This window comes from Pteronotus mesoamericanus, unplaced genomic scaffold, assembly GCF_021234165.1.
Source record: "Pteronotus mesoamericanus isolate MK-2021 breed Mesoamerican mustached bat unplaced genomic scaffold, CSHL_Meso_final contig_214, whole genome shotgun sequence".
In the NCBI taxonomy this organism is placed as follows: Eukaryota; Metazoa; Chordata; class Mammalia; order Chiroptera; family Mormoopidae; genus Pteronotus; species Pteronotus mesoamericanus.
Genome location: NW_026555089.1, coordinates 4,652,215 through 4,667,369, shown reverse-complemented (window position 1 = coordinate 4,667,369; position 15,155 = coordinate 4,652,215). Strand labels below are relative to the sequence as shown.

General features: G+C 59.0%; 2 protein-coding genes across 3 annotated transcripts; one reads left to right on the top strand and one right to left on the bottom strand.

The window, feature by feature from the left end:
- The first annotated feature begins 1,889 nt into the window (after positions 1 to 1,889).
- MUS81 (MUS81 structure-specific endonuclease subunit) lies at positions 1,890 to 7,438 on the top strand. Of its 2 annotated transcripts, none has more exons than XM_054570601.1 (16): positions 1,890 to 2,250; positions 2,345 to 2,474; positions 2,707 to 2,825; positions 3,324 to 3,422; positions 3,524 to 3,592; positions 3,740 to 3,825; positions 4,382 to 4,522; positions 4,766 to 4,861; positions 4,960 to 5,081; positions 5,174 to 5,271; positions 5,806 to 5,922; positions 6,020 to 6,115; positions 6,302 to 6,430; positions 6,538 to 6,608; positions 7,118 to 7,201; positions 7,293 to 7,438. In XM_054570601.1, exons 1-16 carry the CDS (start codon positions 2,116 to 2,118, stop codon positions 7,357 to 7,359), a joined length of 1,659 nt encoding a protein of 552 aa, XP_054426576.1. In that variant the 5' UTR covers positions 1,890 to 2,115; the 3' UTR covers positions 7,360 to 7,438. The 2 variants fall into 2 exon arrangements, with proteins under 2 accessions (XP_054426576.1, XP_054426575.1); XM_054570600.1 differs by having other exon boundaries at positions 6,505 to 6,608.
- Positions 7,439 to 7,574: 136 nt separating this feature from the next.
- Positions 7,575 to 14,406, bottom strand: EFEMP2 (EGF containing fibulin extracellular matrix protein 2). Its single transcript, XM_054570599.1, has 11 exons — positions 14,253 to 14,406; positions 13,812 to 13,929; positions 13,532 to 13,580; positions 12,714 to 12,920; positions 12,021 to 12,143; positions 11,618 to 11,734; positions 11,347 to 11,466; positions 9,866 to 9,985; positions 9,660 to 9,786; positions 9,228 to 9,423; positions 7,575 to 8,368 (listed from the first exon to the last, which is right to left on the bottom strand). The coding sequence occupies exons 2-11, from the start codon at positions 13,920 to 13,922 to the stop codon at positions 8,207 to 8,209; spliced, it is 1,332 nt and encodes a 443-aa protein (XP_054426574.1). The 5' UTR covers positions 13,923 to 13,929; positions 14,253 to 14,406; the 3' UTR covers positions 7,575 to 8,206.
- Positions 14,407 to 15,155: the final 749 nt, after the last annotated feature.

The window sequence follows — 15,155 nt, the reverse complement described above, 5'->3', positions numbered from 1 at the left end:
GTAATAGACCCGAAAAAGAGCCCAGACTTTGCAGCTCTTTACCCCGTTGCGAAGTGGTGTTTTCTAAGATCCATTTTGGCGTTTCTGGGTCCCTTGGTCTGAAAATTTTGAGTAAATTAGTATTTTCTTTTCTGAATTGAAGCAACTGTTCATTGGTCTGGAATCCAGCCCTCGAGCAAGGAGGATCGGAAGTGTAAGGCGCCTTCCATCTCATAAAGATTCATTGAGCACCCTCCACATGCAAAGCCACGCTTGTCTCCTAAGAGGCCATATGCAAGTTCAATAAAACAAGACAAAAAAAAAAAAGGGAAATGCTACAATGTAATCTTTGAAAATAGAGCTTTGTTCTTGTTTTAAATATTTGGCAAGTTCACGAGGCAATAAAGGAAGAAGGTCAGGAGTTTGTGCATTCAATTCAAGGATTATGTGCTTTTTAACTAGACAGCGAAAAGAAATAGACATTAAATCGGGCTCGAATCTCGTTCTCGAGTTGAAAACCAGGAATATGGTTAATGTAACACCCACAAAAATTGAGACAAGCTCGCTGGGAACACAAGCTGCACGAAAAGGAACTGGGCTGGGGGGCTCTGGAAGATTTTGTTGGACTGGAACAATGACCATGACCTCACACTGTGCAGGGAGAGAAAACAGGGTCTCAAACAAGGAAACTAGGGCCGTTGTTCCCATAAGTGGAATAAAGGGTGTAAAAGAAGAAGCTGGAAGCCTGGTTTTCATGATGAGGGGAGCTACCGGGGGTGGGATACCTCGCAGAGCATGCCGGGGATTGTAGTCGGGAAGATTACGCCGCAACCGAGCTACGGGGAGCTTCAAGTGAAGGTGACAGCTCGACCCCCGCATCGCGCTAGCGACCCTGCCAAAAGAGGCTGGCTCCACTTTTTTTGAGCCTTAGAGTTTCCAAGAGCAACGAGTAGGGGGGTGGGGGAATATCGCAGTCACCCTGGAGACGCGCTCCCGCCCGCCTCTAGCCGCGGGATGCCCTAGATGTCCTTATTAGGACAAGAGACTAAAGTGGGCGGGACCAACCCTAACGCTGGCTGGAGGCTCCTTATAAGGCAGCGAAGGGAGGGAGGCGGGAATTATGTGTAGGCGGGGGGAGTGGGCGGAGTCAGTCTGAGGGAGCTGCAGACCCCGACGGCACCTCGCGACTTCCGTTTTAATTTCTGGGGGTTTCTTTACCTCCCTGGCCGAGACTCTTGTGCCCAACCCTTCAGTACGTGTCCCTCAACCTGGGATCTCCTTGCATAGATTTCATGTTAAATCTTCCTGAGGGTCCCTCACTTCCAATGAGTCCGTAAAACGTCGAAGTGCTGTCCGGGCTGCTTACCCCGAGCCTGCTCCTCCAAATCTAACTACCTGCCGCTCTCAGTCACCTGACCACACTGCTACTTTTTCCTCTCCTATTTTTTCACCCTCCCCCCGTCCTTTGGCCTCTCCTGCACGTCCCCGACTGTGCACCCCTCCCGCACTGTCCTGTTTGGTTTTCTCCACCCCCGCTCAGCTCAGGAACATTTCTTCCGAGGGTCCTTCAGCTCCTCCTGCGTTACGTTTGTGTCCTTATCCCCTGTACACCCTCCTAGATCTCTCTCCTGCAAATACATCTGCACCTGTTTGTGTCCCCCCACCAACCTCTCCGGCTTTTCACGAGTGCAGTCTCTCTCAGCCTGCTGTGCTAGGGTGAGGCTGAAACTGACAGCTTCAGATTACTTGCTTCAGCACCGCCCGAGCCAGACCTCCCAGCCACAGGCAGCGCTGTCCTCCTTTCTCTCGCTTGCGCAAAGAAGACCGCTCTAGAACCTGCCGCAAAAGGAAGGGGCGGGTCAAGGCTCCGGGGGCCTCGGTGGGGCGCGTCCAGAAGACTGAGACGGATGGGCGGGGGTGGGGAGAAAGACCATAGAGACAGTACCCTGTTTAGAGTAGAGCAGGAACGGGGATGGCAGCAGGAAGCTATCAGCTATTTAGTGCCCCTCATCGCACCACGTGATTGGAGAGCTCCCGCCCTCAGCCTTCTGAGCTAGGTGTTCGAATCCTTTGTCCAGAACTGGCGGCGTCCCAGTCCCACCGGTGCGAGGCGCCAAAAGACCAGTCCTGGGGCTCATGGCGGCGCCGGTCCGCTTAGGTCGGAAACGCCCGCTGCCGATTTGCCCCAACCCGCTCTTTGTACGTTGGCTGACCGAGTGGCGAGACGAGGCAGCCAGCAGGGGGCGCCGCACACAATTTGTATTTCAAAAGGTGGGTTCCGGCCCGGCTTGATGGGGGCTGGTGCTGGCAGAGCCCGACGACCAGGCCCACCTTGACCCGGTACCGCACCCTCTACTCGCGCCAGGCGCTGCGCTCACTCCGGCGCTACCCACTGCCCCTGCGCAGTGGCAAAGAAGCTAAGATCCTAAGGCATTTCGGCGACGGGATCTGCCGGATGCTGGACCAGAAGCTGCAGCAGCATCGATCATGCGGCGGTGAGCTCTAGGGGCGGGGGTCGGTGATTCCCTGAGCCTCCCTCAGGTGTAGTCTCCGTAACCACCTAGGGTACCTTAACTCCCCACTCCTCCAAGTTGCTCTTTGACCTTGGGTTAACGGCTGGCTCTCTCAGAGCCTCGCCTCTCAGCTACCACACGAGCTGGCAGCGCCCCAGACCCTCTCGCCTGCTGGATTCGCTGAGGTCCTCAGTTGACTCTTCTGCTCTCGCAGGTGATCATGCCCCGGGTTCATCTGGAGCAAACAATCCAGCCCCGGAAGGGCCACCTGCCGAAGTCCAGGACTCTTCCATGCCAGTGACGAAGGGGAAACGAAAAGTGGGAGTACCAGGAGTAAGACTTCGTGGCCTGGGGGATTTAGCAGGCTTGGGTCCAGATGGCGCCCTACCAGTGGTGCCCAGCCTTGGGCAAAGGGATTATTCCTGATACTTATATTTTCTATCTGTAGATGGGTATGTTGATTGCTAGTAGTCATTTGGAAGAACTCTATAATCAATCTATTTAGGGGGCCAAGCCCAGGAAACTGTGGGGGTTGCTCTTACTGGGTTTGGTGTCTTACCACCCTTGGCCTGCAGCAGGTGGTAGAACTGAGGCTGGGCCACGCCAATTACACCACCTCCCCACAGCTCTCCGCCAAATTCAGACCAGCTTTGCAGATCATCCCATCATCTGGCCTATTTTGCAGATTTGGAAACTGAAAGACAGCTGAGTGACTTATCCAGGGCCATGCAGCCTGCTGAAATAGCACCTGCACCTCAGCCGTGCCAGGGATTCAGTCTACAATGCATGGCTCTCTGGTTTTTACGTTCAAAACTCCTCTGTACCTTTTAGGTTCCAACCCAGCCTAAAGTGGGAGGCTCTGGCAGCTATTGGCCAGCTCGGCACTCGGGAGCACGGGCGGTACTGCTGCTGCTCTACAGGGAACACCGGGTGAGTGCCTGGCTACACCCGCAGTCGGGAACTGAGGCAGTGGGGTGTGAGGCTCCTGGCGGAGGCTGACCCAGGCACCACTGAACCTGCCTTGGTTACAGAGTCCCAGTGGCCACAGCTTCCTAACCAAGGAGCAGCTGCTGCAGAGATGTGCGCAGGAGGCTCCTGGGGTAAGCACTGAGGCGGGGAAGGAGGGGGCCGAGCGGCTCTGGATATGACCCTGAGCTTGTGAGAGACAGCCCTTCTTGGGAGCAAGCAGTGGTGTGGGGCACAGCGAGTGAGCTGGACACGCTAAGGGTCTTCTCTGCTGTGAACAGGTGAACCCTGGGAATGCACGACCCTGGCCAGCCCTCCGCTCTCTCCTCCACAGGAACCTGGTCCTCAGGACACACCAGCCAGCCAGGTGGGACCAACCACAAGGGATTGCAAGCGGCAGGGAGGGGGACCATGCCTGATGTTCTGAGTGGGGCCTGCAGTCACCCAGCAATTCGCAGGCTTCATAACGTTGAAGTTGGGGAAGGGAGGCCTTACCCGCAGAAGCCCGCGCTGGGAGTACTGGAGGGTCTGAGAGACCAAGCAGTGAGCGGGAAGGGGAGGGGCCACAGATTACTGGAGGAGCAGGAAGGCTTTGCTAAGGACCTGGTATTTGACATGTCTTAGAATTCAGAGGGCAGAGATGCAGGAGAGGCATTCCAGGGAGAGAGGAACAGTATGAGTAAAATTGGGGGGAAGGAGGTTTGTCTGAGACGTACTTACTGCACACCTGAGAAATGGGCCCGGGCAGGTCCAGAGAAAGCTGATCTGCAGGGCAAGAACACAGCCCAGGGCATTGAGAGTAGAAGCCGCTGGACTTAATTTGTGCCGGGTCACCAAGCTAGCTGGGGGCAGGCAGGGGAGCCTGCCAGATATGAATGAAGAAGAGAAATGTGTGTTCTGTGTTTGTCTCCTCCAACTACCAGGTACTCTCTGACTCCGGAGGGTCTGGAGCTGGCCCAGAAGTTGGCAGAGTCAGAGGGCCTGGGCTCCCTGAATGTGGGCATCGGGCCAGAGGAGTCCCCTGGGGAGGAGCCAGAAGTGCCAGGATCAGCCTCAACTGAGCTGTGAGGAAAGGGGGGAGCAGAAGGAGTCCCAGAAATGAGGCCAACACCCCACCCGTCTCCATCACCTACAGCTGAGCTCCGGCTGCCCCGCTTCCCCTGGGTCTGGAGGGAAACTGCCCTGGCACTGAGGTTCTGTCCTCACTCGCCAACGAGCTCCGGCTGCCCCGCTTCCCCTGGGTCTGGAGGGAAACTGCCCTGGCACTGAGGTTCTGTCCTCACTCGCCAACGCCCCCTTCCCTGTAGTGGCGCCAGCGAGGGCAGTGTCCAGCGGCCACCACTAGAGCTGAGGCCTGGAGAGTACAGGGTGCTGTTGTGTGTGGACGTTGGTGAGGCCAAGGGGTGAGTGAGGTGGAGGGAAGTGAGGGGGAGGATGCCGGGGGTGGGGGGTGGGTGTCACTGGCCTGCCCTGACCTAGGCCTCCCACCTTGCAATTGCAGGGCGGGGCACAGGACAGTGCTGCTCAGTCAGCTGCAGCGGCTGCACGTGACCCACACAGTGCGCAAACTGCATGTCGGGGACTTTGTGTGGGTGGCACAGGAGACCAAGCCCAGAGACCCAGGTAAGGGGTATGGACCATAAGGTGGGTGTCAAAGGCCCACCTGGTGGGCGGGGGGATATGAGCCAATGGTAACCTTCTTTTCCTCTCGGCAGCAAGACCTGGGGAACTAGTCCTGGACCACATTGTAGAGCGCAAGCGGCTGGATGACCTCTGTAGCAGCATCATTGATGGCCGCTTCCGGGAGCAGAAGGTTCCTTTACCAGCCTCACTGAACCCCCTAATTCCTGAGTGCTCTAGAGCCTCCTTCTCGGCAAGAAGGCCGCTTCTGGGTAGCCTCGAGGCACAGCTCCCAGAACGCCAGCCATACCCCACCTGAGCTGCTCCAGGGCAGCCCTGAGATCAGACTCTCTCGGGCCCCTCCAGGGCACAGCGGGAGCAGGGGGTGTCTCTCTGGGCTCAGGAGCACATTAAAGACCCCTGGAGGGTCCAGCCCCTGCCGTCTGGCATAAGCAAGACCCAAGGGTCCAGCTGGTCAGGAACAGCTATTTCTCAGGACTGGCTACTTGGCCGACCCCATAGTCGGATTCCGGATGGGCTTGAAGGATGGTGTCATTAAAGATGGTAGGTGGGCTCTCCATGCAAGAGTGACAGCACGAACAAAGGCGTGGAGGCCCCTCAGAGACAGAGAGAAACACTAGAGAGGACGAGGTGAATTGGCCAGGGTCCCAGGCAGATGTTGTGACCTGACAGATGGCCCTGACCCTCCTCCCTCCTGTGTCCCCAGTTCCGACTAAAGCGCTGTGGCCTGGGGCGCCTAGTGTACCTGGTGGAGGAGCATGGCTCAGCGCACAACCTCAGTCTTCCCGAGAGCACGCTGCTGCAGGCCGTCACCAACACTCAGGTGAGCTGGGAGGGCGGGGCCAGGCTGGCAGGGGCCCCATAGCCTGCCAGGAGCCAGGAGCCAGGAGCCACCTCCCTCTGTGGGTCCTGTTGCCCAGGTCATCGATGGGTTCTTTGTGAAGCGTACAGCGGACATTAAGGAGTCAGCTGCCTACCTGGCTCTCCTGACGCGGGGCCTGGAGAGACTCTACCAGGTGAGCGGGCGCACATGACTGGCGCTGGTACCTTCCCTGGGCTCTGGGCTCCCTTAAGGAAGGCGAGGTGAGTGCCATCCCTATTTTTCAGGCTGGCCCACTGGGTCCTAGGATTTGACAAGGACTGGCTGGGGGGGGCGGTTTCCCCCAAAGCTCTGGCCTGGCCTCAGTCCCCTTTCCTCTCAGGGCCACACCCTACGCAGTCGCCCCTGGGGAACCCCAGCGCATCCCGAAGCAGGGGCTGGGCCCTCCCCAAATCCTCTCTGCTCACTCCTCACCTTCGGCGACTTCAACACGGGAGCCATGAAGAACAAGGTACCGCCCTGCCTGTATCCCCTTAACGTCATGTGGGCCCAGACCCCCCCTTACACAGCGCCCCCCAACCCCAGGCCCAGTCCGTGAGGGAGGTGTTTGCCCGGCAGCTGATGCAGGTCCGGGGAGTGAGCGGGGAGAAAGCAGCAGCCCTGGTGGATCGGTACAGCACCCCCGCCAGGTAGGCCGCCCGCCCTCCTCCCCCCCCCCCCCGCCCCTTGCCCCTGCCCTCCATGGGGGGTATTCAGCCCAACGAGTGCTTTTGTGGAGGGTCTGGTTCTGTGAGGGCTGTACAGGCCCAGAGGTGAACCTCGGGCGGTTCATGGAGGTTGGGTGGTGAGGAAGACAGTGGCAGCCAGAACCCGCCAGTATCTCAGGTGTTGGGCGAGCCCCCTGGAGGGGAACATTCCACCTGGTGCAGCAGAGAAGGCATCCTTGAGGAAGGTGTTGGGCCATGAAGACTGAGCCAAGAACTTGAAGGGCATTTGCAAGAGGAGGGAGGGAGGGCAAGCGGGATAGAGCAGGACCTTGAATGCCAGGCTCAGGAAGTACGACAGTGGCTCTGACTCCTTTAACCAGTGCTGACCCCTTTGTGCCTACCTCTCATGACTTTGGCCCAAGCTGCTCAGATGGGGCAGCAGGCAGCCATCGTCAGGCCTTAGAAACTCAAACGCCCCACCCCATCCCCAGCCTTCTGGCCGCCTATGATGCCTGTGCCACCCCCAAGGAACAGGAGATGATGCTGAGCACCATCAAGTGTGGGAGACTGCAGAGGTGCGGCAAGGGGCAAAACCCGGGGGGCGCGGCTAGGGCCGAGCTGCTGTGGCCCAGGGCCTGACCCTCGTTAGCCTCTGTCTCCACGCAGGAACCTTGGGCCCGCTCTGAGCAGGACCTTGTCCCAGCTCTACTGCAGCTCCAGCCCCCTGACCTGAGCTAGACCACCAGACGGACCCAGCCCGCATCTTTCCAGGCTAGCCAGCCTTTTAACCAGAATCTTTTGGGCTACAATAAAAATCTAATTGTTTGCAGCCTCGTGTGTTATAGAGGAAATGGCCTTGTAAAATGTCCAGGTGGATTTTAAACTGAGCCCCCCAGGACGCTGGGGTTTCCTGGTAGAACACTGATACTGGCAGGGAGGTGGAGCCGGTGAGGTGCTGCAACTTTCAATATAGTTTATATCATCAGAGCGTCCCGAGTCAAATAAAATTTCCTCAGATAAGCGGTTCTGTGGCTTGGGAAAAAAAAGTTTAAAAAGCACTGACAGTCCAATTGCCTCATTTTATGGGTTGGAAAGCGGAGTCCCAGGGAGCTACTAGGGTTTGTCCAAGTTGATAGTTTGAGGCCAAGGTAGGATTGGAACCCAGGGCCTCCTGGTACTGTCTAGAGCTGTTCCCAGCCAAGCCCAGGTTTCTGCTGGGGCTTGGAGTCTGCAGCCTCCTTACTGCCCTTCTCGGTGGTTCTGATGCCCATGGTAGACCAATCTCAGCCTTGGGAACGCAGCTCCCAACTTCTGTCCGTGGGGTCCCCTCAGCCTGAGCCAACCCTGCTGTAGGTGGACTTGGCCTGCCTCCCACGAGCCTGGCCCCTTCCCCAGTCTGGGGTTCACTACAGTGTTACCCACCCACCTCAGCCACCAGGACTCCTTCGTTCTCCCTTTATTGCCTTTCTCTCTCTATCCTTCACAATAGCATCCTCCCTTTTAGCAGAACATGGTCATCCCTGAACCCCAGGCTCCTTGGCTACAGGGACCTCCCCCTCCCTGAGAGCTCGCCCCACTCATCAGAAGGTGTAGGCCCCCACGAAGACGGTGAGTCTCAGTACAGAGCTGGCCCTGTAGCTCATGAGGGAGTTCATGGTTACCATCTCGAGGTCCAGCACATACTCCCGGGGGCCTGTCACGGGCCGGGCGAGGACCAGCATGGCGCTGACATTGTTGATTTGCTGCAGAGCACAGTGGGCGGGGGGACATGGAGACTGCGTCAACTGGAGTGCCAGGGCCCTCCCCCAGCATCACCTCCCTGTCCTCTGTTTTGCACCCACAACCAGTTGGCTGTGAAGTAGGGAGCCCTGGCCAGGCTGTGACCCCAGGCTGTCCTCTGGCTCCGTGACACCCTTGATATCCCCTGCACCCAGGCTCCTGCCCTCGGGAACCTCCCAGTGGTGGTCTTCCCACACTCTCCAGCTAGTTTTTTTGTCCAGCCAGGGTCAGCGGATGATTGAGGGCCAGGTGTGAGACTCTGGGGAGTGGTGGGGCCTTTGGTGACCTGGAACAGGCAGACTCCCCTTCAAAGCTTTCAATTTCAGAAGGAGAAGACAGGAACTGATACCAGACACTCTAGCACCCCTCTCACTGACTCACACCTGGACCCCGCCCTCCTACAGATCCACCCGCAAAGCTGAATCTCTGACTCCAGGCCGCTGCACCAATGCGCCCCTCTCTCTCTCTAAGGCCCACCTCCCTCCACTTGTTTGCCCTTCCTGGACTCTGCCTGTGACCTAGGAAGCTCTCTCCTGTCATTCACTCAAAAGGTGAAGATACTGGGGACAGAGACAGTAACCAGCAGGGGGACTCAAACCCCAGTGTCTGAGTGCCTTATGAGAATTACATTTAACAACCTGCAGTTTGCACCAAGGGAATTTAGAACACCCCTACCTTTCTACAGAAATTCAGCCTCCCGGGGGTGGGGCTTTGAGAAGAGGCGGGGCATGGTAGCATAATCGAATATCCCACTTAAGGTTTCCTGGAATTCAATTTTGAATTATGTGTCATTTGAGGGGTAGGGTTAGGGGGAAGCCTTACCCTAATGTAGAAGTCCCCCTGCGAGTTTCCGGCACGGATCTGAAAGGCATTGTAGGCACCAGGATAGACGGAGGTTGCTTGGATCTGGAACACATCGGCCGGCACGCTCCGCTCCGAGGTGATGCTCATATAGCGGTGCACGATGGACGAGGGCTGCTCGCGGCACAGAGGGTTGGAGGCTGGGCAGAGACAGCGACTAGGGGCCCCGAAAAGGGGACACGAGTGAGGTCTTAGCCCATTCCCCAAATTTGGCCCATCCTCAAACTTAGGGATCCCAAAAGGATCCGCCCGCTCCTCTAACAGTACGCATGGTTGTCATGAAAGACTACAACTCCCAAAAGCCATTGGGGCACTTGCCAGCACTAACAGACAGCAGCTGCCGCAGAGCGCAATGGGAGTTGTAGTTGCAGGGGTGGCGTCGTACTCACTCACTTGTCAGACACCTGGACATAGGGCTCCACGCAGCGGTTGGTGTCCACGCAGCGGTAGCCCCCGTAGAAGTTGATGCAGGTTTGGGCCTCAGAGCACTGGTGTGCGCCAGATTCACACTCATCAATATCTGTGCCAGGGGAGAGGGGATGGAACCTGGACCTCAGGCCACCAATCCGCAACACGTCCCTGCCCTGTACAACCTGTACCTTGGCAGAGGCGCGTGGCCAGCAGCTGGTAGCCCTGCGGGCAGTGGCAGGAGAAGCGGCCTGGCTCGTTGACACAGCGGTACTGGCAGAGGTAACTGGAGTAGCTGCACTCATCAATATCTGAGGGAGAGGAGGGATGAAGACTCTGGCTCAAGGGCAATCCTCTCAGTTCAGTCCCACAACCGTTTGCAGAGCACCACGCCTCCTGCTAGGCTCAGTGTGGGAAGACAGAGCGGGATGAGACAGCCAAGCAAAGCACAGTAGGGGTATAGAGAATTCAAAGAAAGGTCTGTCCAGACCCCCAGCTCATAGGGCTTACAGCCCCAGGACTGAAAGACGAAACTACATGAAAGCACTAGAGGCTTGGTTTTAAATCCTGCTGAGTGAGTTTTGGAAACCTCAGTTTTCCTGTCAATAAAATGAGTAGTTTAGACCCGGGGTTGCCAACCTCTCATCCTGAAACCAGCCCCTTCCCCTACCACAGTCCCTGGAAAAATTGTCTTCCATGAAATGGGTCCCTGGTGCCAAAGTGGTTGGGGACCACTGGTTAGACTAGCTGAGACTTGAGGGTGCAGGCTGCTCTGGTTTTCAATGGCTTGCCCAATTTCTGCGACTCACCATCAGCCCAAGCACAGAGCCACCTCCTGCCAACTGTGATCTGCACAGACGGGTGCCAGGTGTTCTACTCCGGTCTCCCTCATGCTGCCAAGCCCTGAGCCGGGGTACCAATGGGGCCTTCCTCAGCAGGGAAGCATAACATAAGCGGGGTACATGGCCGGGCGACAGGGGGTGAGAAGTTGGGACGGGGCCCTGGCCCTGCCTCACCCTGGCGGTGCGCCTTCGGGCGAGTCACTTACCCCTCTTTGCTCAAGGACCTCGTACTTACTATTTTCTTGTGAGCCTCCCAACAACCCTCGAAGGAGATATCAACGTCCTCATTTCACAAGAGAACGGGAAAAAATCATACTTACCTCCTAAGCCTGTTGGCAGGATTAAATAAGGCCAAGTATGTAAGGGAAATGCCCTGCCCAGCGAAGGTTCTGGATAAAGGTATTCATTTTTTAAAATGTTGCTGCTTGGGGCTTGACAAAGCCTATCTGTTGTCATTTTCCCCACTTAATTCTCAAGACAATCCATTTTACAGAGGGATAAGTGGGTTTAGAGAGAAGAATGACTTATCACAATCCAGGATTTGAATGCAGGCCAGCCTGACTCCCAAGGAGGGGCCACCCACACCCTTGCTCAGTCCCCCCACTGAGCCTCAGCGGGGGCCTAAATGCTCCCCTCTGTGCCTTTCCTGCTGGGATGGGAGTTGCGGGCGGCAGGTGCCCTGCAACCAGCCGGGGGTGGAGTATATGGGAGGTACATGGGTGCAGAATGAATGGGACCTGGGGGCACCAAATAGAGAACCATATGGCGGGAGGCGCAGCGTGATGCAGGGGGACCACTGGAGGAACACTTGGCAGGGGCGGAGCTCTCACCACTGCAGGAGAAGCCATCCCGGTGCAGCTCGTAGCCCTGATGGCAACGACACAGGAAGGTCCCGTAGGAGTTGAAGCAGCGCTGCTCACACGGAGCTCCCATGTCACATTCATTCACATCTGGGGGCGCCAGGAAAAATGGGAGGAGTGGAAGCCAAGGAGCAGCCCCGGGCCCCCATGTCACCTGTTTACCTGGGCCGCTCAGGAAGGGAGCTCCCTGCCGCACACCACCCTGCCCAGGACCCAGGAGCCTGGCCCAGCCCAGCCTCACCCACACAGGAGCGGTTGTTGGGCCCCAGCTGGAAGCCTGGCTCGCACTGGCAGCGGAAGGAGCCAGGCAAGTTCACACAGCGGTGCTGGCAGTAGCGGTAGCGGCACTCGTCTATATCTGGGATGGAGGCCGGGGAAGGAGAGCAGAGGGCTGAAGTCAGGTGGGCCCCGGCCAGCTGGAACTCAAGGCCTCGCCACCCGTAGTCTTGTCTGTGTCTAGGGGCTGGGCTGGACCAGGTCGGCCAGGGCTCACGTGTACACCCATACAGTGCTATGTCTGGTGACAGAGGTGGCAGGGGTCTGGGGTGAAGCCTGAGGCTGGGTTGAAATAGGGATCAGGTGCCAGGGTGAGAGCCAGGCCAGGGGCACAGGGCGGAAACTAGCCGGGCAGCCCCTGGACTCACCCACACATTCAGGCCCAATCTTGCGGTAGCCGTCGGGGCAGGTGCACTGGTAGGAACCAGGCAGGTTGTGGCATTGCTGGCTGGGGCGGCAGTCGTGCAGGGCCTCAGCACACTCGTCCACATCTGCAGGTGACACCACTCAGCCCCTGCCTGGGAGCCCGTGTACCACCCCACATGACAGGCACCTCAATGTTGGAGGACACACAGGTCGGGAACCACTCACAGGGCCATGTGGGTGATGCACCCCCAAAACAGGAACACATGGATTAGACCCTCCCAACAGCATAAACAACAGCCCACCGGCCTGGAAGCCAACAGGAAAGGCAGCCCTAACCTGTGAGAACCCACGCCGGGGAAATATAAGAAACAAGGCGCTCCCCACACTCCTAGGAGCGCTAATTCCAGGGCCTTCTTCCAAGCTCCGTGGTGCCCAGGGACGGGGCCAGGTCAGGGAAGGGGCAAGGGGGCAGAGGCTAAGAGGTAGAGCTCGTGCAGTGTGGCTAGAACAGTGGGACAGGAGCTGGGGCCATCTGTGGCAGGCCCCACAGAAAGTGAGAATCTGGCTGAGGGACCATGTGGTCTCCCAGTGGCCCTGAAGAGGCTTCTGAGCAAGGGAGGAACACAAGGTCTTAGTTTTTAAGGGTAGACACTTGGTAGGAGGACTACAAGCCTCTGTGCCAGGGTGACCCTTACCCACACAGCTCTCTTGCTCATCAGGCTCGTAGCCTGGTGGGCAGGGGTTGGGGTGTTGAGCAGGGGGCACTGGTGGTGGTGGTCCCTCGCCATGCAGGTCGTTGATGACGGCAGCTGAGCGGGGCAGGCACAAGTAGCCCCCATAGTGGTTGATGCATTTCATTTCCCCCTTGCAGGCCTCGGGGATGGTCAGGCACTCGTTGACATCTGTAGAGAGGGGCCTGCTGTGCACAGCCAGTCTCCTGGGCTGGTTGTCGAGGGGGTGGGAGGCAGAAGCCCGCCCTGGCCTTCCCTAAGCTATGGGACCCAGGCAGGGCCTTCCCTCTCTCAGCAAGCTAAGGCTGCCTGCCCAGGACCCTCCCGGGAGTGCCAGGGGCTGTTGGTGGGGTGGCTGTTCCTACAGTCACCCCTGTTCTCTTGCCCCTAAGAGAATCTATCCCTTCCCGAAGCTCTGACCTTGGCTCAGCCCAAGAGTGACATGCCTGCCTCCTTACACATCCCTGTGGACACTGCCCTCTTGGGATGTGATGGGACACAGCTGAGACACAGAGTGGTTAAAGACGGTGCTCCAGTGCCCAGCTGCTCTCCTGCCTACTCAGAGGTGGGGGCGGGGTGTCCTGGGTTTCTCTGAGAGGGAGGGGCCTGGATGGCTCCTCTACCCCTAGCTGAGCTGGCCCCCAGAGAACCAGAGCTGGCTTTGGCAAAGCAGAGCTGCGCAGAGGACAGGCTATTGGCCTGCTGCGGCAGCTCTCAGAGCTGGGGTTGCCAATCCCTTTCCCGGTTCCTGAGGGGTGGGTCAGTCCCCCAGGCACACTCACCCCGGCAGTGCTGGCTGTCAGGGTCCCACTCATAGCCATCTGTGCATTCCTACAAGGGGACCAGTGGTGGCCAGTGTTCACCCCCTATCCCCTCCAACTGACCAGGCCAAGACCAGCGCCCTGAGCCTAGCCACCCTCCCGGGGCTGCTCCAAACAATGGCCCCAGCTGCTCCACCAACCAGGGGAAGGGAGATCGTCTCCAGCAGCAGCCACCCCAGGATCCTGGTCTCTGCGTCCCTGCCCCAAGCCCAGCCCAGGCCAGTGGCCCCACGGTCCCCACCGTGTAGCTGTCAGGCTCCTCCGAATCCTGGGGAGACGCTGCCCCCAAGAGCAACAGCAGCAGCGCCCAGAGCAGTAGAGACCCGGGGAGGCAGGAGGCGAAGGGGAGCATCCTGGGACTGGGAGGTGGTGGGCAGGGGTCAGGGCGCCTCTGCCACGGCACCCCCATTCCCTGTACCAGGACTCTTAGAGCCCCGGCCCCAGCCGCCTCCCGCTTGGGACCGCACTTAGGACCCCGGAGCCTCCCAGGGCCGAGGGCTGACTTCACGCAGGCCGACTCTTCAAGCAGGCCGGGGTTCGGGGCCCACTCGCCCAGGGCCGCCCCGCCCCCGCCCCGTCCCACAGTGGCGCGGGCAGAGGAGCCCGGGCCTATCTGCTCCTCGCTGACGCCGGCTGGGCCGAGACTTCGGCTCGCACTTTCCCCCCACGGACAGCCACTCACTTGGGCCTGCGACGCCCCCGCGGCCCACGGCTCCGGCGGCTCGGCTGGTTCCGGCAGTGCCTGCGGGCAGACGGACGGGCAGACGGCGCAGCTCCCTGGACGCGCGGCCCCAGGAAGCGCCCCCCGCCCGCCCGCCTGCCGCGGCGCGGCCCACCCCGGCGCCTCCGCCCGCCCCTCGGCGGATTCCTGAGCCCGCGCCAGGGGGAGGGACCCCGACCCCCCGCTTCTCCGCCCCTGGCTGGCCGCAGGCCCCCACCCGGTCCCCCGCGGCGCCGCCCGGAGCCGCCTCTCGGCTCTGGGCCAGGGTCCCGTAGCGCTAGATCCTGGTGGCCCCAGAGTCACCCGGGAGTACCCAGGCCCTCGCTTTGTGCACCCCATAATGCCATACTGCGCACCCAGACCTCTTCCTAATGTGCGCCCCCAGAATTCCATCCTATGCGCCCACATCTTAATGTGGAGGCCCCCAGACTCTTTCTGAGCCTCCCAGAACGGCACCCTGGGCACCTAGAGTTAACCTAATACTGGGGCTATCAGGTCCTCCATCTAGACCCCACAGAATTTTCTTCTGTGCACCCGGACAGTCACTCTGGAAATACTAAAACTTCCTTCAGCGTCTCCAGACCCTCGCCTGAGGACGAGAAGCTCCCAGGCCCAGAACTGGTCATCTCTGTTCCCTCTCCCCTTCATCCCCAGGGCTGTCTTCAGCCGGGTGGTCCCTTCATTCCACGACAGCCTCCGCGAGCCCTGCGTCCGCGAGGCTACAACAGTTTGGGGGCGGGGGCTGCAGTTCCCTTTTGGCCCAGAATGAATGGAAGCCCCTGAAAAGGCGGGCAGGGCCAAACTTGAGCGTGCAGGACGCCAGGGTGCTGTGCCAGAGCCTCCCCGGCCCTCCTCCCACCCGCG

Excerpts from the sequence above, each read along its gene's own strand:
- EFEMP2 (XM_054570599.1), bottom strand. The coding sequence starts at position 13,922 with ATGCTCCCCTTCGCCTCCTGCCTCCCCGGGTCTCTACTGCTCTGGGCG. Across the intron at positions 11,735-12,020 it reads GATTGGGCCTGAATGTGTGG|ATATAGACGAGTGCCGCTAC; the intron begins GTGAGTCCAGGG and ends CCTCCATCCCAG. Across the intron at positions 11,467-11,617 it reads CAACAACCGCTCCTGTGTGG|ATGTGAATGAATGTGACATG; the intron begins GTGAGGCTGGGC and ends TGGCGCCCCCAG.
- MUS81 (XM_054570600.1), top strand. The coding sequence starts at position 2,116 with ATGGCGGCGCCGGTCCGCTTAGGTCGGAAACGCCCGCTGCCGATTTGC. Across the intron at positions 2,251-2,344 it reads CACAATTTGTATTTCAAAAG|GCGCTGCGCTCACTCCGGCG; the intron begins GTGGGTTCCGGC and ends TACTCGCGCCAG. Across the intron at positions 5,082-5,173 it reads GACCAAGCCCAGAGACCCAG|CAAGACCTGGGGAACTAGTC; the intron begins GTAAGGGGTATG and ends TCCTCTCGGCAG.